The 21660-nt window shown below is 46.9% G+C and overlaps 1 protein-coding gene across 2 annotated transcripts in view; it reads right to left on the bottom strand.

Moving 5' to 3' along the window:
* The window catches only part of LOC103616388 (peroxidasin homolog), a 45627-nt gene that overhangs the window by 12678 nt on the left and 11289 nt on the right, over positions 1 to 21660 (bottom strand). For both annotated transcript variants that reach the window (XM_017734079.1, XM_008634552.2), the window contains exons 3-12: positions 14139 to 14210; positions 13824 to 13895; positions 10723 to 10794; positions 9124 to 9195; positions 7448 to 7617; positions 5283 to 5400; positions 3588 to 3757; positions 2849 to 3121; positions 2567 to 2683; positions 285 to 443 (exon numbers count right to left, since the gene is read on the bottom strand). In XM_017734079.1, the coding sequence (XP_017589568.1) occupies positions 285 to 443; positions 2567 to 2683; positions 2849 to 3121; positions 3588 to 3757; positions 5283 to 5400; positions 7448 to 7617; positions 9124 to 9195; positions 10723 to 10794; positions 13824 to 13895; positions 14139 to 14210 (1295 nt within the window). The remainder of the gene's footprint in view (positions 1 to 284; positions 444 to 2566; positions 2684 to 2848; positions 3122 to 3587; positions 3758 to 5282; positions 5401 to 7447; positions 7618 to 9123; positions 9196 to 10722; positions 10795 to 13823; positions 13896 to 14138; positions 14211 to 21660) is intronic.

Here is a 21660-nt window from a genome sequence, read left to right as displayed (position 1 = left end):
TTACAATCTATTATTATCCAGTTTTTCCTTTACCAAAGCAATCTTCCCGATGATCAACTCCCAAACTGCAGCAGCTTATTCCAATTTACAAACCTTGCCACTCTGGCAACCTCTCTAACATTTCCCACCAGCTGATGGAGCCCTCCTGGCTGGATGTCTGCTCCCAGGGAAGAGCAAAATCCCAACCCATCGGGAAGGGGGCAGCTCCCTGCCTGCTCAGATGGTTATTTACCATAACACCAAATCAGTGTCACACCTCTGGCAGCCCCTTGTGCCCAGCTCACCTCGCGGGGTGACCGAGAGCTGCACCGCGAGGGTCCTGACGCCGATGGCGCTGATGGCGTGGCACTCGTACTGCCCGTGGTCGTGCAGGGCCACCCGGCCCACCCGCAGGGTGCCCGTGGACAGGACACTGTGCCGCCGGTCACTCGGCAAGGGCCCACCTGGGATAACGAGCAGCTCGTTAATTCCCTGTCCTCATCCCATCGACGCCAAAACGGTTTTTGCTTTGATGTATTCTTCATGTCTGCTCGTGGCTCTGCAGACTGTTGTTGTATAGTTCTGTGGTTTCTTAACTCCAGCACTTTTCCTATTCGGCAAACAAATTCCTGTGGGCCAGTTCTGATCTTGCTTCTTGGGGAATCAAGGACAAGGCACCTTGCCAAGACATCTTCTCATTTATTAGGCATAAACAACTAGCGAGGAGGGAGCTTCAGAACGGGTCGAACCAAGAGGGGGAATTACTTCATTACCTGTGTTTCTAATTGGGGATTATTGTCAATTATGCAAATTTGCTGAACTTATAAAATTGTACTTGCCCTATGCCCCAACATATGCTTCAACAAATGTGCATTTTCAATGCATTTTCGGTGTGCAATTTGCCATATTTGCACCTGGAGGCCTCCAATCAAAGACCTGATTTTATATTACTTCCTATATTAATATTGTCTCGAAAGTGTTTTGTTTTGTTTCTAGATTTTGAAGGCATCACCATCACTGGAAGGGTCTGTGTGAGTTACACATTTCATTTCCTTTCCAGCATCAATCACCCTGAAATATCACCTTTACACACAGATCAGCTGAGATCAGCTGAGAAGAGCTGGAACTTTTTTTCTTTCCTCCTAAGTATTTTCTTAGTGCAACCTGCAGATTTTTTGACCCCTGATGGATAGCAAATCACTCTTCAATTATCCAAACTGTCTGTTTCATCAAATAAATGGGAACATTTGGCATTGTCTTTCTAAATATGTTGGTCTGATTTTCTGGTTTGGAAACTGTTGTTTCAATATTTTCTTTATTTCAGGAGAAAAGCTGAAACCTAAATTGCTTTAACAAACCCAATTAACATTATTAAAACTCATCAGTTTAACAAATTTTTTTTTAGTATTCCATTTCCCTCCATTTATCCAACCTCTATTTATTCATTCCAAATACCAAAATCCCCCCACGCTGTCAAAAGTGGCTTTGAGATGAGCAATGCTCCACCACTTCCCCTCCTCTTGTCCTGCTTTTAGCATGTGAAAGCGCTGTAAAGCCTGGCTGACTTTTGATTTAGGATTTCTGAGTGCAAACCTGGTTGCAGAGCAGTTATGAACCTTACTTCTTGTCATCGTGCTCCTTTCCACATGCCTAAGATACATTTTCTGGGAAGTGGAGGAAAACAGGTTAAAGGAGATGGAGAACATGCTGGCAGAGCAGAATTTCAGCTGGTCCTTCTTAACTCTGTGTCAGGGCCATTGCTGTGGAAGCTGGAACACAATACCCACAAACTCCACAGCACTAAACCATTAATTACGGCTTGTGAAGCATAAGGAAAAGTTGGAGGACCTCTGGGCCAAGCATTATTGGCTCCTGTCCCAGAAAGTGTTGGATGAGATCAGTTCAGTGGAGCCAGCACTAACAACTATTTGAGACTTTTAAAGTTCACCACCACCTGTTGTCCCAAAATCCTTTTTCCTAAGCTAAGAGAAAACTCTGAGGTGTGTCAGTGAATGGTGCCCTTCTGCAATGTGTGTCCCCAGTGGCAGCAAATCAAGGACAATGACAGAGAGCTGGCACATGGTGGTACAGCAAAGGGAAGTGGTGGAATCATCATCCCCAAAAGTGCTCAAAAAAAGTGTACATTTGGCATTTAGGGACACAGTTAAGTGGTGAACATGGCAATGTTGGGTTAAAGGTTGGATTTGATGATCTTAGAGGTCTTTTCCCACTCAAACAATTCTGTGATTGATATCCACTGATCTGGAGTGTCCAGACCTTGCCTTTTCAGAGGAGGTGGGAAGCCTCTGCAGGAAGAAGTGTGAGGCTTTCCATGGGTTCCATGCTGATGAAAACCATCACACTCCTACCTTGTGACAGAGATCTAAGAGGCTCCTTCCACAGTGCTTAACACCATCCTTGGTGATCTACAACACACCTCCCCGTGGGACTAGGTCTGTGCTGTTCACAGTTTGTCCTGTGCCACCCCTGCAAGTCACCACGCTGAACCAGCAGCTCAGCTGTTCCCACCCACACCCCGTGGATGATGGCCTGGGAGAGAGAAACCACGAGTCAAGTGAGGCAGTACCTGCCCTTGTCCAGGTAATCACTGGGGGAGGGTGACCCTCAGCAGAGCAGGGGAAATCCACGCTTTGTCCCTCAGTTACTGTCTGATCAGTGGGAATGACGAGAAACCTGGGAGAATCTGGAAGGGAAAGCAGTGACTGAGCAGCAGGAAACTCTCAGGCAGCAAACTCGGGGAGTTCATGGCAGCAGAACCAGTCACAAGACTCAAATACACCCCACTGACCAAACACTGTATCCCAGAAATGTCACAGAATCTTCACAGGACCAGCCTGGGAGCCCTCACCTTGCACTATGATCCTTGCTGTGGCCTGGATGGATCCCTCGGAGTTGCTGGCATTGCAGTTGTACTGCCCCTGGTCCGAGAAGGTGACGTTCTGAATGAAGAGGCCTCCAGAGCTGGTGATTGTGAAACGGGAGTCCTGTGGCAAAGGAGAGCCCGTGCCAAGGGTCCAGCTGATGCGGGGGTGGGGGTGCCCAGAGACCCCACACTCCAGGGTGACACTTTCCCCAATCAGCACTTCAGTGTTCTGTGGCTGGATCACAAAAGTGGGCTTGGCTGGAAGGGAATGAAAGCTTTAGGAACCAGCTCTGCTGCCTGCTCACTGATGGGCAGAAGTTGCTTGGACTCCTCTGCAACCCAGCAACCCACTCTGGTTCTTCCCTGACATCCAAATCCTTGCTCTGAGCAATGCCCCCAGCACCTTCCTACCACCTCCTCACACCCACTCACTCAGTGCTGGAGTATCCCCACGCCCGTGTCCCCTTCACCCTTGTGCTGTAGAATTCATCCCAGACTTCAAACTCCCTCCCCAGTGCTGAACTACCTTCCATCTCTAAGTACCCCTTTTCCCATTCCAGTGGGAACTCCTTAAGTTTCAGGCCTCACTTCGCTGACAGCCACTCTGTCCCCCAGCACACCAAGAACACCTTGGCACATACAAAGCTGGGACTGACTCTGATTTAGCTCCACTCCCACCCCCAAGCTCAGCCGGGTCGTCAAGGGATGCACAAAGCTCAATTACATGGGGTGCCAAAATAGCGCAGCACGACTTCCTGTGTCTTGACCTCCCCCGCAATGTTCTTGGCCATGCACTGGTAGACGCCTTTGTCTGACTCCTTGGTGTTCTGGATCATCAAGGTACCATCTTGCAACAGGTTCAGGCGGCTGTCATCTTTCATGTCAATCTTATTACTGAAAAAACAGCCACAAACAGGCAAAATCTGAAAGGAATAAAGGCTGGTGGTTCCCCCTCGAGCTGTTGGGGTTTCTGGGGGCTTTGCTTGCATGGCAGTAAGTTGGTGTTCCATGGAGCTATTCTGAGACTTTGTGAAATTTGCAGCAAGAGTTCTGATTCACAGCACTGAACTGCAGCTCCAGCTCCAGCTTACTCCCTGGGTGAGCTGCTTTTTCTCTCCCTACTAATTAGGCAGGACATTTACAGCTCATCAGGAGAGCACTCTGTTCCCATGTCACAGCATCACTGCCATTGTCAGGGCATCCTGGCCCGGAAGGCCTGTTCTTACTCACTAAGTGCAAATTTAACAATGAATTAATATTGTTCTTGTGTGCAGCCATTGCTATTCAAACTCAAGGCTCAAAGGCCTCAGAGGAGCAAAAAGCTCTGAGAAGTCACCATGGGACCCCAACACAGCTTGGACTCCAACCCAGCCCAAGAGCTGTGAAACATCTTCCTTCTTTCTGCAATGACCTGTGACTCCTGGATCCCAGCCCATGGCAGAAGGTCCCAGTGCTGCATCCCATTTGTCCCAGCACGAAGGAATCTTGGATGGCTGCAGATGATTGAAAGGGAAGAAGGGACCTCTCTCCCCCTGGGACAAAGGCTGAACCCACTATGCAATCTAATCTGCTTGCTGGGCATTTGTTTAATTCCCCTGGTGTCTCCTCACTCCAGTCATATCTCATTTGTGGAACATTTATTATCATTACCCTTCTTACAATGCTGTCTTTGGGAGCCTGCCAGCATTTCCCTAACAAAACCTTCCTTCCAAAGGGACTTAACTCAGCCATAAACTTTTGCTCCGGGCTGAAACTCTGCCTGGTGGGGGGTTTGCTGAAGAAGCACACATTGATCATTTTTATTAATAACCAAGCCCTGCTCAGGCTTCACCAGACAAGAAGCTCGTAAAGCAGCAAAGCAGCTTCTCTTCCACAGTGGGCAACTGCCTGAGCACAGAATATTTTATTGTGTAGCATTTCCCAGAACACTCTGGCATCTAGCACATAACCTACACACGAATTTGCAAATTCCACCCTTCAGTGGAGCACAGCGATTTTTCCCTTTGGAAAGAAACCTCATACCTAACACGGTCAGCCTTTAGTGAGAAGCATTTCAGCAGTTAACAAATGGCAAGCATGGTGGCTGAGAGCAACATGAAACACTAATTTTATTTTTTTCCTGATCAAAAGACAATTGCTTTCAGCCTGCAGAGTATGTTTATAGGAAAGTTATAAGCTCTTGGAATCCATTACAAACGCAGATGAAATATTCCAAATGCAGATGAAAACACCACTTGGATTACGTGGTCACCAGAGAATGCTGTTAAAAGGAAGGTAAATATAGCCCATGGGATAACCATTTCTTTTTCCTTCTTTTCTTTAACGTTGTGTGAAACAGCTTTTGTAATTACAGGCAGGCACTGAAGAGCTCAGCGCTTGAAAACCTTTGCCACCCCAGGGCTCCTTGCATGTGACTTACTTGTTGTGCAGCCAAATAATGGCAGGCTTTGGGTTGCCTTCTGCCCTGCAGGTGAAATAAACTGTGTTTCCCAAGAGCACATCGACGTCGTGGGGTTCTGAGGTTATTCGAGGCCTCTCTGCAAAACACCATTTGAACACAACCCAGTCCAAAGCAGCACAAAACCACCTGCAGCCCAACTGGGGGTATGGTGGGGCACACAACACCCATCCTGCAACACTCATCCTGCAGTGCCCCAAGAAACAGGCACCAGCAGAGCCCTAGGCACAGCAGCATCTGCTCAGAGCCACCCCAAAACTCACTAACCCCTGCGAATGTCATGAAGGAATAGCATCATTCACCCGAACCCACTAAGAGCCCTGGGGAATAGCTGCTGTTCCTATTCTCAGTATGTTGGGCAGTGGATCAGTTCTCACAGATCTGTCTGTACAGTGGCTCATTACAGAGCTGGTCCCTGTCTCCCCCCAGAGAAGCAAAGAAGTCAGCAGCGTCCTCACTTGGGTTGTTCTTCTGCCCTTGGCAGCCTGCAGCTTCCTGCTCCACCTGAACACAGAGCCAGATCCCTGCAAATCACACCACTTCCCTCCCAACAGGATTTCATTCATTATGTCCTTAATTCATCATCCTGCCCTTCACTGTGTGCTTCACTTTGAGATGTACTCCAGCACCAAGCAAGTTAAACATTGAAAGGATGTGCTAAAATAGGGAGGAATTTATGGACAAGCCCTGGAATGCTTGATCTTGATTCAGCAAAAAGCTTACCCATTTCACAGTCTGCATGCTCACCAGTAATCCAGTAAAACCAGCTGGATTATTCCTAAAATTGAGAACCTATCACTCCCTCCAGTGGAAGGTCAGTATCCTCACTCCCTAGTCCACAAGTTAATGGCTCAGAAAAAATCCCCAAAGGCAAAGCCAGCACAGCCCAAACCCAGCACTGCCCCACAGTACAAAACGCCTCTGGCTCACAGCTGCTCAAAGCCATGGGTTAATGGTACCAGCAGCTTTCAGACTGACTCAGATATCAGCCACCTGCATGGGTAGAGCTTTGTGCTGAACTCTGTATCATTTGTCTTCCCAGCTGGCACACCACCAGAGTGAAAGCCAAATGCCAGCAAAATCTTCCCACCAGGTGCTCTGGCTGATTTGACAGACACCCCACTGTGTGTCCATGCCTAAACCAGAACAAATTTGCACTAACAGCTGTACTGTGGCACTGGGGGTGTGTTGGGAACAGCTTGTTGTGCGGCACAGCCACTCCATGTGTCCCCAGCTGCTTTCCCTAGGCTCTTCCTATCCCCCCTCTGTTGAGGTCACAGACCCATTTGTGCCAGCTCAACTCTTTGCATGGCTGTGCCCGAAATCAAGCTGTGAAATGGTCAAGACTTTTTACAAAAGCAAGGTGAATTCAATGGAGAACTCTTCAAAATCCAGCTGAGCTCACACATTTGGCTCACAGCAGGGCCATGCACAGCTGGACTGGCATATCCAGGAGGGATGCTAACAGCAAGCCTGTGTGAGTGGGAATTTCTCAAACTGACTCTACCAGCAGCGAAGTACCATGGAATTACAGCCAATGCTTGTGCCAACTTCCACTTAAAAATCAGAGTTTTAACTTACCTCCACTTAAAAATCAGAGCTTTGTCTTTTTTCTATGGGAAACAGTTAATTTTAGGATTTTTCAGAACAAAACCAAGTTTAAAATTCTAAATTTAAAGAATAACAGCCTAACAAGAGCCATCAGTTACACCACAGTCAAACAAAGCATACAGCTACACGTCTTCTGTGCTCTCCCACAGGTTTCCAGATGTGTTTCCAGCCACTGCAGCTCTCCCAGTGCTCCCCTTCTGTTCAGCCTAATGTGGGATACTTCCTCTGGTTCCTGGTTTAGCCACTATTGCAGCAGATCCTTTACCAGCCCTACTCTATGCAAAAAGCCAAGACAACACCCACCAGCCAAAACAGAGCTGCCTCCAACACCTCTGGGAATGTCACCTTCCTCCTGCAGCCCCACTGGGATTTTCCCATTTCAGCAGTGAAGGAGGGAGAAATCAGGATGCCAGCAGAGGAAAGAGGGAGGAAAAGGGATGGAGGAAGCAATTCCCAAACCAAAGGCCAGCTCCAGGGCCTGAGGGTGGCCGATGGAGGGGTTTGACCTCGCTCACCACAGTTGAACTCCTGGGCGGTCAAGGTGACAATGGAGCGGCCGTGCAGGTCCCGGGGAGCCTCGCAGGTGGCAGCTGTCTGGATGCTGCCCTGCTCTGCGTATTTCCTCAGCAGCTCTGCCAGCCACAGCAGGTCACAGTCGCAGAACAGGGAGTTGGAGTCCAGCCGCCTGCAAGAGCCAGGAGAAGGCAGCTCAGTGCCCAGCCTCCAACTGCTGTGCTGCCTCCTTCTCCAGGGCACAGGAGGGGAGCAGTCCTCTGGAGTGAAGGGTCGCTTGGGTGGTTTGCCCTGCATTTGATCATATCCCAAGTGAAAATTTGAGATATCTCATTGGCAGGATGGTTAACTAGTAGAAGGGTTTAATTGTAAAACTAGCATTACCATCAACCATTCCAGTTTCAAATAGAAATGATTCAGTTAAACTGGATTATGCATTTTTTGACTAACTGAGACACTGAAATATTGGGCTTTACTCTGGGATGGAGATTTCAACCTTTACTGAATTCTGTAAGAACTGCCTCTGTTACAGCTTTTCTCTTTTAGTGCCAAAAAAATCTTCCCCTTGATTTATGTGTGGATGGGATCAGTCCCTTTCTGTAACCAGCTGTGAGGAGTTGCAGCATTTCTGCACAACTGGAAGAACTTTTATTACTGTAACACAAGCCTGAACCACAGCAAATGGAGCTCCAGTGACCTACCAGTGCCCCCAGCCTCTTCCCTTTCTACACTGACCTCATTCCTACGAGCAGTGCTATCCGTGAGGATAAATAAGGACTACAGGGGGATTAGTTTGTGCCTCCTTCCCCACTGACAGTTTTACAGTCAATGGGTGGGGGCCATCCGAAAAAAAAAACAACATGGAAGAAAAGTCTAACACTTTCAGGGTCACATATTTGAGAATGTGAGATTTCACACAGGGCCATGACTGAGTATTTTATAGACACCCCAGCTTTTTCTCTGGCACCTACAGACAGCATTTCACAAGATATTCCCTGTTAAAGAGAAGTGAAGCATTTTACCTGCTTGCAGAAATGACTGAGGGCTGCAGTGAGAAATACATTATTTAATTGTACTTGAAAATCATGGCAGAACACCAAAATTCTTTACTTTTTGCATTTTTTTCCCCCCAAATACATCATAGAACTTATTTCCAGAGATCATAAAACCAAAGCAAGAAAGAAGTAAGCTTAAGAGACAGACAGGTTATATGGGAATAGCACCCTGGGGAATTCCTGCGTGGAAAAAGAATCATGCACCGTGGCATCCTCTGACTAATTTCAATCTAGAAAACAAGCCTTTTCTTTTATGACTATGATTTTTCTTTCCATGTTAGATCCTGATCTACAGACATGTTCAAGGTCATATCCATGACCTGGACTTTCTACATTTTTCAAGGATGTTTTATGGGTTCAAACTGTTGTGAAGACTTTCCAGGAACGTTCATTCCTGTGGCATTATTAAGTTGTAAGCTGATTATAATTAGACACTAGAATAAAGAAACTTCTAACTGCTTAAATAAGCTTTCAGGTCCAATCAAAACTGTTTTATAAACTTAGCAGTGGCCTTAGAAGTGCAACAACTAAAAGCATTGCCAACCAGGCACATTCTTCCTCAGGTCCTGCCCATCTGATTGAAGATAAACAAGTCCTCTTTGCAGGCAATGTTTTTTACTTACAGTCGCTTGAGGGATTCCAGTTGAGAGAATGTCCCTGGGTGAATCCTGGAAATCTTGTTGTTGTGCAAGAATCTGCAGTGGGAGAAGCCATGCCAAAACATTATTCAGTATTTGCACTGTGAGGATGATAACACCCCAGGTCACCATTCAGTTTAAATGCAAAGGCTGCTCATCAAAATGGAGCTCAGTTTTTAAATTCCGTGTTTGTTTCCATGAGCTGGAGGGATTTCATCCCTTGGTGGGTGTGATGTAATGTGCCAAAGCCGAGAGCGGGTGTGGGCTGGAAACACTGACTCAGGATGTGATGGAACAGGTTTAAACTGGACCCTTGCAGTTTCTTCGCAAAGGGAGGAGAAAGGGCACAAAATCCCCTCAGATTGGACCCACCCTCTGTTTTCTGGGCCTGGGTCAGCTCCAGTTTAGAAGGGACCTTTTCCTTCCCCTGCGCAGATGACGTGACAATTTTACAAAGCCAGCCATTGGAGTTAGACAACTCCTGCCTTAAACTCTGTGTAGTTATTAACCCAAATCCGTGAGCAAATCTAATTCAGACAACAGCCACCTAAACTGGGCTTATCTCTGAACAAAACTGAGGCAAATTCTCATTTTCAGAATCTCAGCCCACACATAAAACTCCTCAGCTCTTAAGGAAAAACCCTGATTGCGCTAAAATGCATCAGTGGGGACCAAGAGGGGATAATTAACTCCCCATTCCCATAATGGTGGGGGAATTTACTTACACTGGTTACACCAAAAGCTCACAAGAGACCATTGATAAAAGATATGAAGCAATTGATAAAAGATATGAAGCAATTTTAGTAGGTGAATTTTTTGGAGAACACAAAAGCAGCACAGCTCGAGTGCAAATGTCTGCACACACATGTGCACCAGAGTTCAGCCTGGTTGCCCAGCTTGGATGTTGAAAAACCTTCCTTTAAAATTTAAATCCAGAATTTTTGTTGGATCCAATACAGTGACTGAGATCAGCCATGTACTGATCCAGGTCTGAAGTTTCCTAAGGGTGTGGGATCCCACAATTTTATTTCCTTGGCATGTATGGATATAAGGCACATTTCCACACAGCCTAGAGAAGTCTGCTGGTTTCTCCATGGAGTGGGAACCACACATGGACTGTTGTGCTGGTGGCTGCATTACTGCTAGAAGCAATCCTGGGGAGCAGGAGACTCCATTTCCCTACTGCTTTCAAGAAGGATGTGTGTTTTTCTTGTTAGACTTTCTTCTGACTTTATCCCTTTTCCACGCCCTTTTTTTGCTCACTTTGCCCAACAGTGACTAATGTTGCTGACCTTATGCTCAGAGTAAAATTTCACTTGGCTTGACCAGCTGTAGGACTTTCTGCAGATTTACTCCTATTTAGATGGAAACATGAACATAACATAAAATGGGAAATTCCCTTCACATCCTCAGTCACCCTCCTACTCGGCAATTATGTAAAACCTCTTTCTTTAAAGAAGCTGCTTTTTTGCATTTTGAAGACCACACTCTGCGCTACCAAAACTGCTACACTAAATAAAGGGGTTTTCCCCTCCCCCTTCTCCTCACCCTCTTAGTCCCAAGAAATAGCCCATCTTTACTCACAGCCTTTCAAGTTTAGGCAGGTCACTAAAAGTCTCCAGCTCCAGACTTTCCAGGTTGTTGAAATGCAGGTACCTGTAATACAGAAATCACACAGGAATCATGCAGACTGCAATTTAAGGGACAGAACATCCCAGATCAATCCACCAGTGCCCCCCAGCTGGTCACACTCATCTCAGGGCAGGTGTTGAGAAGCCAGAATCCACTTTAGTGTCTCCAGTTTCCACATGCAAACACAGTAGCAAACATGGCCTTTCCCTATCCTGTCAATTATTTACTCTCTCTGTAAATAAACTCAAACACAAAAAGAATAAAGGACAGATTTGCTGATTTGCTCTTCCTTGAAGACCAACACCACCATCCCTGTGAACTGTTGCACTGTTAAGAGACAGGAAGAAACTATTGCCCATGGAGAGCCAGCAGCAGCTGCTGCCATCCAAGCACTGTACAGGAATTTTCCCTGCCTTTCTCAGCACACCCCTGGATTGACAGGGAGGGAGAAACAGCCTCACAATAAGGCACTTCTTCCCAGCCTAGGAATTGCAACACTTCTGAGTGGACAATCAGTTTGCTGAGTATTAATTTGAAGAAAAAGGCCCTGAACAACCCAAGAAAACTTTGAAATTGGTCCTTGTTGAAGTGGGACCAAATACAGCCAAAGGTATTTTCCAGCCTGCATTTATCTGTTATTCGAACAGGGGCTCCCAGGATGTGCATCCACCCAGCAAGAGCAGAAGTATCTCCAAATGGCTGGTGTGGGGTTGCTGTGTTCTGTGGAGGGAAGGCACAGCCTCCAAAAACAGGGAAGGCGCAGTCATCTGGAACACTTGGATCCGAATGACACATCAACAGGGACAGCCCAGTTCTTGCTAGCACGGGTTAATGGTTTTAGTTCCACTAAAATCTCAAGTGTGACCTGCCACTACAGAGGCCTGGGGGACCTCCTGCCTGCCCCAGGTCATCCCTTGCCATCAAGAAAAGAAACCTGGTGCCTGCAGAGCAACTCACCACAACACCTGAGCCTCCCTGCTGCCATGAGCTGTGACATTCACCAGCACAACTGACGCATTCCTGACCTTTAGATGGATTTTGTACAGTCCCAAAGTTGCCTAAACTCTTCTCCTTTATTTCACACAGGCATAAATTTCACAGAAGACACAGATTAACCACAGATCTACAAATGCTCATTCTGCTATTGTAGCTGACTGCCTTGAGAAATAATTGCCTAAGCCTCCACATGGCTGTTTGATTTGTAATGGAAGGATTCATGACAAATGGTCCAGTATCAGAGCTCAAACTGGGAGAGGATGACTCAGATTCTGCACTGGAGTGTCACAGTGGGGAAGAGAGGGACATGCTCTAATCAGTCTCAGATGTCTGCTGAGATTGCTTTGGACCTTTAGGAAAGCATCTGATCCTGTCCATCAATTGGGTTCTACTTTTTCTTGAAAAGCTGGCTTGTGGGGGACAGGAAAATGGGGTAGGGTTTGAGCAACGCTAATTCTTTTGGAGCTCAGCCTGTCTGGGATTGAAAACAGATGGGACTTTAGCAGATTGTTTGTTGGTTTTGTGGGTTTGTTGGTTTTGGTTTTTTTTTTTATTCGTGACATCAAGTCTGGAATGCTCACTGCTAAAATATCCCTGTGGGCAGCGTCAGCTCTCTAAGCTCAGCTTAGAGCCAGTTTCAGCTTCCTAAATTTTCTCCCAGGCATCCTTGCTGAGCTGGCTGATGAAAAACCACCTTGTACACAAGCTTGGTGGCACACCTATTGTTAGGATTGCCTGAAACTTCCAGTTGTGCTCTGTCCTCTTGTGCTCTCTGTCCTCCTTCTGTCAACCTGGAGAACAAGCTGGATCCTATTCCTTTTACAGCAAAACTCTTGGTTACATTCCAGCCCTATAAATGCTGTGGCTGGGAACAATTCAGGGATTAGACCAGTTTCACCTTTGATCCCTGTTCTCTGATGATGCAAGTAATTCCTGCATTTCAATTATTTAGGAAGAATAAATCATTAGGAAGAAATTCTTCCCTGTGAGGGTGTTGAGAGCCTGGTACAGGTTTCCCAGAGAAGCTGTGGCTGCCCCATCCCAGGCCAGGCTGGACTGGGCTGGGAGCAGCCTGGCTTTGTGGGAGCTGTCACTGCCAATGGCAAGGGGTTGGAATAAAAGGAGCTCTAAGATCCCTTCCAAGCCAAACCATTCCATGTATCTACGATTCAAATATACAAGCTCACACTCTCTCCACCAGTCCCAAGCAAGAAAAATCCAATCACAGTTTAGGAAGAGCCAAGTCTAGGGAGCCTTGTGCCAGATTTTAATACAAGTTTGCCCACTCACCTCAAGCACGGAGCACTAAGAGCCAAAAAACAAAACTTCTTTGAATAAACAGCAGAGTTTTGCCATACACAGAAGGGGAGCAAGTGGGGACTGCTGGAGTGTCACTGTGATGGACTCCAGCTGCCAGGGAAACACACGAGGCTCCCTTCATCCCAGATCCAGCACAGAGTGCCAGGCAGCTTGAGGGAAGGTCATTACTGTGTTGGTTTGGATCCATCATCTTCCCCCACTGCAATTTCTAGATGCTTTGCAGCATGGGAGCTCCACCATTCTGGTAGCTCCCAGGAATACTCAGCTGCCCCAGCTCCCAGCTCGTACTTCATCCATTCATTCCCAGCAGAGCTTTGGATGAGAGAGAAACTCAACAGCACCCTCTGTTTAAGTAAAGGACCAGATCTGACTCTCTGCTTGAGGAATCCCCAGACACAAACCCAGCAGAGCAGCTGCCTTCTGCTTCCAGCCATCCTGCAGACCCCTCTCTCCTCCCATCATAAGGTCCTTGCAAATCAAGGCCATCAGAAGCACAGCAGGGTTCTTCCTATGCTCCAGAGGTTTAGGGGCAGGAGAAAACATGCGGAACATCCGTAGGAAGTTCGGTATTACCTAACCAAATCCAATACTCAGACCAGCTGTTTTCAAATGAACCCAGGGTAGTCTGGCAAATCTGGATGATAAGAGAGCACAAGCTTCATCCTACCCCTCGCTAAGTTCCTGCTGCTCTCCGAGCCTGGGAACACAGCACACAAACAAGGCTCATCTGTACTTACAGCTGCTCCAGGGAACGGAGCCCATGGAAGGCATGTTGCTGGATGCTCTGAATTTCATTTTTATAAAGGTAGCTTTCAAAAGGAGAGAAAAGAAACAGCATTAGGCCAACTGATCAGCAGCTGTGTTCTAGAAAGTCACAGGAAACAGCAGTGACCCTCAACCCAAAGCAGAACCTGCTGCCTGGACTCAAGAGCCGTGTTTTATACCTCTGACACTGAACTCCAAACACAGAAAATACATCCTTGACTGGCAAACATGAAAAGTGGGTTGTTAGATCTTAAAGAGGTTAAGAAATTAATGAGCTACCAACTCACAGGTATTTCAGGTTGTCCAGACCTTCAAAGGATCTTCTCACAATTTGTTTTATCTGGTTATTGTTCAGCAGCCTGTTCAAATCAAGAAAGAAAAATGCAGCTGGTGAAATCATCACATGTGAGATTTGTAGCACGTCTGTTCTTGGATGCCCACTGAAAAATCCTGAGCTCAGGTGTCACAGAATTTAAGATTTAACAGGGTTGGAAAGTCAAAGTTTGGGTACTCACACCAGCCAGGTCAATGCGAGCTGCCAAGTGCTTGCAGTGTTCAAAGAATTTTCCTTACCTTTTGCCACAGTTTTCACCCCAAATTGACAATTTTATCCAGGAAAGGGATGAGGGAAAGGGACCCACAAAGACAGAAGTGTAGGGGAGTGAGGTATTAAACCATTGCTGCCACTCTTGTACAGCCACGATGGGTTTTGGAGGTGCCTGGTTGTGTTCAACAAGTGAGCAGGGCAGTGTAGAGCCAGTTTTTAAAAGAACAAATGCAGTTTTAAACACCAGTTCTCAGCAGAGTTATAGGAGCTATAAAATGGTGATGGCTTTGCCCTAACCACTTTGTAACCGATACCTGCAAATGAGAAAGAAATAAATTCAACTTTGACTCCTGAGGCTGCTCAGAGACAGCCTCTTTCGGTCTAGGGAGCCTTGTGCCAGATTTCAATACAAAACCTCTGCACCACATGGCACTGGGAAGCCATGTGTGCCCTGTGTGTGCAGTTGCCATGACTGTGCATGCAGATGGTGGCCAGTGCCAGTGACCAGAAACAGCCCAGCCCTGTAAGAACCACAGTGTGCAGCAGTGTAACCACACAGCTGAGCCCTGCAGAACACTCTCCTGCAGCCCCTGCCAAGCCCAACACCAAGAAGACACGATGAATCACTTATAAATAGCTCTGTAATACACAAAGTTTAGCTGTTCATCGTGGCTGCCTGGCCATGCTCCCGCGGGTCTCTCGCTGCGGCGTCCCACTGATGTTCAGATCTGGCAAAGCTCAGAGCTGGTGGAGCTTTTAGAGTTGAATAGCCCAGAGCAAAGATTTCACCAGCCACACTAATTTTTAAAATTCCTAAATGGAGCTGTGGGCAGAGAGGGAGTCGGTGACTGTGTACTGCAAAGATTTATTTTTCTGGTGTTATAGGAAAAACAGCAATTCCCAGTGCAAGCAGCCAGACCTTACAACGCTGGTTCACATTCAATACATGCACTGGATGTGCATTTCACAAACTGATTTTTGCCATTGCGCTGCTCCTCAGGAACAATCTGCCACCAGGCAGCAGGTGAGAAGACAGTTCAGCACATTCCCCGCAGTAAAACCCAATCTTCTGCCCCACTTTTCTGGAGAAGAAGGAGCAGCCAGTCTCTGGCATTATGAGCCAATGTCACTTCCTGAGGAAAAACAGTTTGTGCAGGTAAAGGATGGAGAGAAAAGACAAAGAGATGGGGAGAAATGGTAAAAAACTTGTGGGAAAAGAAGATGAAGGTAAAATCAAACACCTCAGGGATGACAGGAGAGATAAAAGATGTCAGAAGCACACACGTGGGATGGCAGCTTCACAAGTTGTCTCCAGGCACCTGAGTCACACCAGCTTTCCACCAGCTTGTTCTCAGCTGGAGAATTACACTGAGAGTCAAAAACAGCATATGAGAAACTTAAGAGCAAACAACTTTGTAAGTCAGGTAATAAGGGGCTGAGAAAAACCTCATTCTCCTTGTTTTGACTATCCTCTCTGGATTAGCTGCCCTGATACCATGGATGTGGGTGCCACTGCCAGACTGCACATCACCAGGGCTGGCACAGGCAGCCTGGAGAGGTTAAGGCAGTGCTGCTGCAAAGCTCCAGCACAGCTGGAAGCAATGGCTCCATACACACGGCTGAGGTCAAACAGCCCGAGCTCACTCATAAGGATGCAAAAGTGATGTCAAGTCCTTGGAACACACGATCCTGCTTTGACAGCCAGCTATGCTGAGTGGAAACACAGCATCTGAGCATCAACCCGAAAGTTGGTTTGATGACTGAACACCCAAGGGCTGGAAATAACTGCCTGAGAGCAGTGTGGGAGAGGGCTTTTGTCTATTTACCCACAGGACAAAGACAACACAGGCACCAGCAGTGCTTCCCTCCCTGCCCCTATCAACTTTCATCTCTGGCCAGAGCACGACCAAGGCAGCTTGTTCTCTGTTATCTGATCCTTGGCCACACTTCTGAGCACACAAAGGGCTGACAGATGGGTGCCAGCATCGATGTCATTCCCATGGATGTGAGCACCTGTCACACAACTGGCATTGGCCATTTGCCTCGCAGGGGACAGGTGACAGTGACCAGGTGAGCAGGGTCATACCAACAGCCTGAGCAGCCCCACGCAGCACCACGGTCTGGAGCCCCTCACTGATTGTTATCTTTAATGCTCAGGGTTCAGACCAGGACTGATCTCCACTGGGATTTCAAACTGCATTATGTTGTCTGGCTGTGTTTTGGGGCTATTTAAAAGCATTATCCCAGTCTGTTTTGTTGTCTTGGCTATTTTGTACAGTTCAAGGGAGTGTAATCACTGACCCAGCCAAATAAGATGAATCCTGGAAGTTCAGATGGCAAGCAGCACACAGGGCTCTTATCTCATCGTCTGATACTTAAAAATTTGTTCATTGCCTGATTTAAGAATAAAAACTGCATGGAAGAAGCCATCTCTGCTTCCTGTCTCAGAATTCCCCATTGTAATGGAAGAATAAGTCCTGGAAAACATTTGAGAGTGAGATAATTGATGAAATCCCTAACAGTCCACTTAATCCAAAATGCTGCTTTCAGAGAAATCCATGGATAAGGCAGCACATGTGGCTCCTAGAAAGACTTTGGATAGTTCCTGCACAGCTGTCTGCTCCTTGACTCCTGTGCAATTCACTCAGGCAGAGAAGTGGGCAAAATCCTGGCATGGCCTGGGCCTATCAGTCCCAGCTGCCATCCATAGCAAAAATGCCCAAATTCCTGTTGCCCTTAGAGGGCTGAAAGCTGAGATCCCAGATCTGCCGGGAATAGATGCTCTGGCAGACAGAGGCTGGAAAGATCATTATCACTATCATTATCTTAAGCACACCCTGTAGCTAAACAGGCTAAATTAAAAGTATCAGAAGCACATTTCCTAGCAAAAGGATGGGACATTCCCTTTCATGCCAGACAGTGAATTGGACTCCAAATGAGCAGGAGAACTCAATCCCACAGATTTTATTCCTGCAAAACTCTTCTGGGACGTTTGAGATATACAAGCACCATGAGATCTGGCCCAGATTCACCAAGAGAACGTTTCATATTCAGTTTCCTTTAGGTTTTATGTCCTGACTGCCTCTCCCTTCTCCTTCCCCACCCGCTCCCCAGGTTGCCAGGCACAGGCTTAAGTTGCATTAAATGAGTGGTTTTCTGTTTTGAAGAATGTATTAAATGATGTGACAGTACAGAATTCAGACTCAAACCATGCTCTCTTTCCTCTTTTCATTTGACAAACCACATGCTACAGTCATTGTGAAAAAACAGCTATTTTTTCCTCACACCACTAATAGAAATCATCACGTAGTGTATTTAGAGGGGGAGAAAAAGTGAGTTTTATGTTCAATCACTCATTCTCCCTTGTTGACAGAATGATCTGGAATATCCATTTCCCATATTAAAGGGAGAAACTCCTATTCTGAGATCCAAGCAGGCTCTGACATCCCCTCCTTTCTGGCAGGAACACATTCTGTCAAGAGTTACTAGAGGGTAAAAGACAGAAACTCCACGTTACTGCTGTTGTTTGCCCTGAGATCCTTCACAAGCAGCACCTGAACAGAGCTGCAGGGCTCAGCAGAAGTGATTTTGCTCTCTCCTAAGCAGGAAGAGAAATATGATGTGAGCAGTGACGGGGCAAAGGGCCAGGCAGAGGCACATGCAATGTGGTCTCCACAGAGTCGCTGTTCCCTAGGGTGCTCTTGTCTCAGGAGGACAAAATGCAGACTGGAGATGTTAAGAAACCTTGGTCCCTGGGTTGGACATTTCTGTGGATGGTGCTGGAGAGACCCAAGGAGCAGCAACCCTTTGGCTGTGGTTTGAAAATACAGCAATGAACCAACTGGGCTGACCAGGCAGCGCTGACTCCTGTGGGAACACGTAAGGAGAGGCCTCACAGGGGTGTCATCATCCATCCCCACCCAAAAATGACCTAAAGGAGCAAAAACTGGGAAGCAGCGAGAGGCTGTGCCTCACCATGGGCTCACAGAGTTTCCTCTCTCTCCCACAGCCCAGCAGCTGCTCTGAGCTAATGTTGGCTTCAGCCATGCAGCAAGTGATGGCAAACTGCAGCAAAACAGCTGTCCTGGAGCTGAGGGGGTTTTGTGGATGGCATACATGAAGGTTTTTTTGCCTCACTCTCCCTGTTACCCTATTTTTTTTTTTTTTTTGTACCAAGGGGACATATTAAGGGGTTAAAAATACACACCACATCTGCACAGATGGGAACAGAGCAGAGCCAGTAGGAAGGGACAAGGAAATCTTACAACTGTCTAAGATGTTTAGCCCAAGAGAACTTCTCCAATGGCACACAGCCAACACAGAAGCTCCCAGTGGTGCAGGATTTGGGATAACTGCTCCTTACCTGTGGTGCTGTACCAGGAGTCCCCAGCTGGAAGCAAACAGTGACTGTGTCTCTTCCACAAACAGGGCTCCTGTTTTTAATGCTAAAGTAGTGCTCTGTGATTTATCAAATCTCCCACACCAGAGGAAAGCAGAGAGGAGCCAGGGGAGGGTTTGAACTGTTGAACAGCCCCACTGGACATCCACACAGGCTCCTCTCCTATCAACCCATTTCCCTGCATCCAACACAGGCTACAAAGGTTTCCTTTTCAGGGTGGTTTATAAACTGTCAAACTTGGATACAGAACAGCCACCCTGCCCTAAAGGAGATGGAGAACAGAAGCTTCACCAGAATCTGTTGCTCTTTCTCTGCCATTAGTGGAAAAAGCTCTTTAAAAAACATTTATTTGCTTATGGAAGATTTATTTAAATTCAATGGCAGAAAGCTGCAAGCTCAGAGGTCTGCACGTGGAACCCGGACTATTCTATCCTCCAAACCTCTCACTTCAAATTTTCTGGACAAATTTTCCCAGGAAGTTTCTCAGGGATTTGAAAGGATTCATTCTCTTCATCACTTGAAAAGCTATCCAAGTCCTTGGGCAAAATTTACCATCTAAGAAACATCAGCAAATTCTTCAGCTCTTGTCAGTTTTGATGTGGGAATTGGACAAACCAAAGTTCCTGGAGAGAAATTTGCTTCAGGAGTGTGAGGTCCAATGTTCCCTCAGTCAGCTATCAAGCTCCTCAGCCGTGGGAATTAACTACTACAAGTGTGAGAATAACTGAGTGTTCCAGTTTGCTGGCCAGACCAGGAAATACAACTAAGCATCAGAAGTACTATCTAAACAAAGGTTTCCTTGGCAAATCAGGTTGATTTTCAGAACTCAATTATAAAAATGCAGTATTTTTTCAGAGCAGCGTTTCACCTAGTCCAGTATTCCAGCTCTGACAATGGCCATAGGACACTGTTTAGGGAAAGCAGGAGTGTCTGCCCAGCACCTGTGAAAATGCATTGTTCTTACTGGCCTGGCACCCCAAATCATGAGATCAGGGATGGCAGGGGGTACATTCATGCCTATTCCTTCTGGTACTGCTCATGGACTTGCTGTCCTTGAGGTCTCTGTCCAGGAGAGTATAGAGACAGAAAGGAAAAGGAACTGCAGAAATTCATGGAGCACAAACAGGTGTTAGAGAGAGACAGGTCTTTTCCCCCCCAGCCAGGCTCTATCTGTATCTACCCCTATGCAGAGTGGAGGAGTCAGAAAGACAAAAGCAAAAGTCCTGCACAGGTCAGAGACCTGGACAGTCCAAGGTGCTGGCAGGGCAGGAATTAGGACCCCTTACAAAGCTTGGCAGGCTGGGTGGAGCATCTGTCCCAGGAAGCCCTGCCAGCATCCTCATTTTCCCCAGAGCTCGGCTGTAAACTCGCCTGGTGGTCCTGGGAGCTGCTGCCAAACATCTGCCTGCATCACACAGAGATGACATCATCTGAAACCCTTTGTTTCCTTGACTCAGGAGAGCTCCAGGGGTGGAAGAGCAGGGCTGGAGATCAAGAGGCCTCAGCAGAGCTTTGTGATAAGGCAAAACCCTACGGACTTGGACTCTATTATCTCTCTAGATATTTTTTTCTCATTTCTCGCTGTATCTGACCCTATCTCAAATGACAGACATCCATCCAAAGCATCCTTTCTTCCTTATTATTTTTGGCAATTAAGTACCACATGGTGCAGTTTGTGAGACTAACCTGGGCTGTTCTGGATGAACAGCATCAGCGGCAGTAAAGTTTTTGACCAGCCCACTCCATGACCACTTGTCCTGGGCCACAGCCAAGGTACTCTGGAGCATCCTGCAGTCATGGCTTGGCCACTCAGCCCCACACACAGAGTGGAACAATCTTTGGCAAATGCTGGTTTTTCAAAGATAACACTTGAGCAGGTCTCTATAATAAAGTCCTGCTGTAATCCCACTTTTCTTACAACTGCTTGGAGCTGACTGAATGCCTTATTGCCCAGGCTTGCCTTCCTTCAGCTCTGCCACCTTCACAGGATCAGGGACTTCAGATCGCTCAAGGCCAGACAATAAAAACCAGCCTGAACTTTCTGTTGCCATTTGGGATCATGAATGTGTGAATATCTGTCAGGTTCCCAAAGGAGCTGCTTTGCCTCGCTGAGGAATTCCGGCTTGGACCTGGAAATCCTACGGCTGTTAGCACCATGTCACAGCTCAAATAATTAGATCTGAGTCTCAACAGCCCAGCTACATCCAGCACAGTGCTGTGCTGACACAGCTTCTGGTTCTGATTTGGGAGCTGGTGTGTTTTCAGCTCCTTGGCTACGGGGTGCAGATGCACTCAGATCTGTCTCCAAACCCTCAGCTCTGCAGCAGCCAGAAGAAGCAGAGGTTCCCAGGATTTCCTTTGGGAAGAGTGAGAAGCTGGTTAGTGGAGCAGTGTGTACAGTGATGTGAGAGTATCAACATACAGGGATACAAGGCTGGAGGGGCAGCTTTCTACCCCCATTTCTACCTGGAGCAGGGCAGCTGTAGGCACCTCTTTTAGGGCAAGGCATAGGGGCAAGATGGCATTTGAAGGATGCTCAGTCAAACTCATGTAGAGCAACTGATGTGGTTCATTCATTAGAGGAGACCATGGAAAGGAAGAAGATTTTAATTCATCCCTGCACTGTCTTGATCCCAGGTGAGAAATGCTTTCATGGGCTGTTCCCAGGCCATACCTGCTCAAACACCCTCAGTCTGTGCTAGAGTTCACCATATTTTATTTTTGAACACAGAGGTTAAATGTGAAAAATGAAAGTTATTAAACACCACATTTAAATAAAAACAGGTAAGAAACATGATCCATGGTGGAACAGAGGGAATTTTAAAGCTTTGGCTGGATATGCACAACTTGACCGAAATAACTC

The sequence above is a fragment of the Corvus brachyrhynchos genome, unplaced genomic scaffold (genome assembly GCF_000691975.1).
Source record: "Corvus brachyrhynchos isolate BGI_N302 unplaced genomic scaffold, ASM69197v1 scaffold10, whole genome shotgun sequence".
Classification (NCBI taxonomy): domain Eukaryota; kingdom Metazoa; phylum Chordata; class Aves; order Passeriformes; family Corvidae; genus Corvus; species Corvus brachyrhynchos.
The sequence above is the reverse complement of the archived record's forward strand: the minus strand, read 5'-3'. Positions and strand labels throughout refer to the sequence as shown.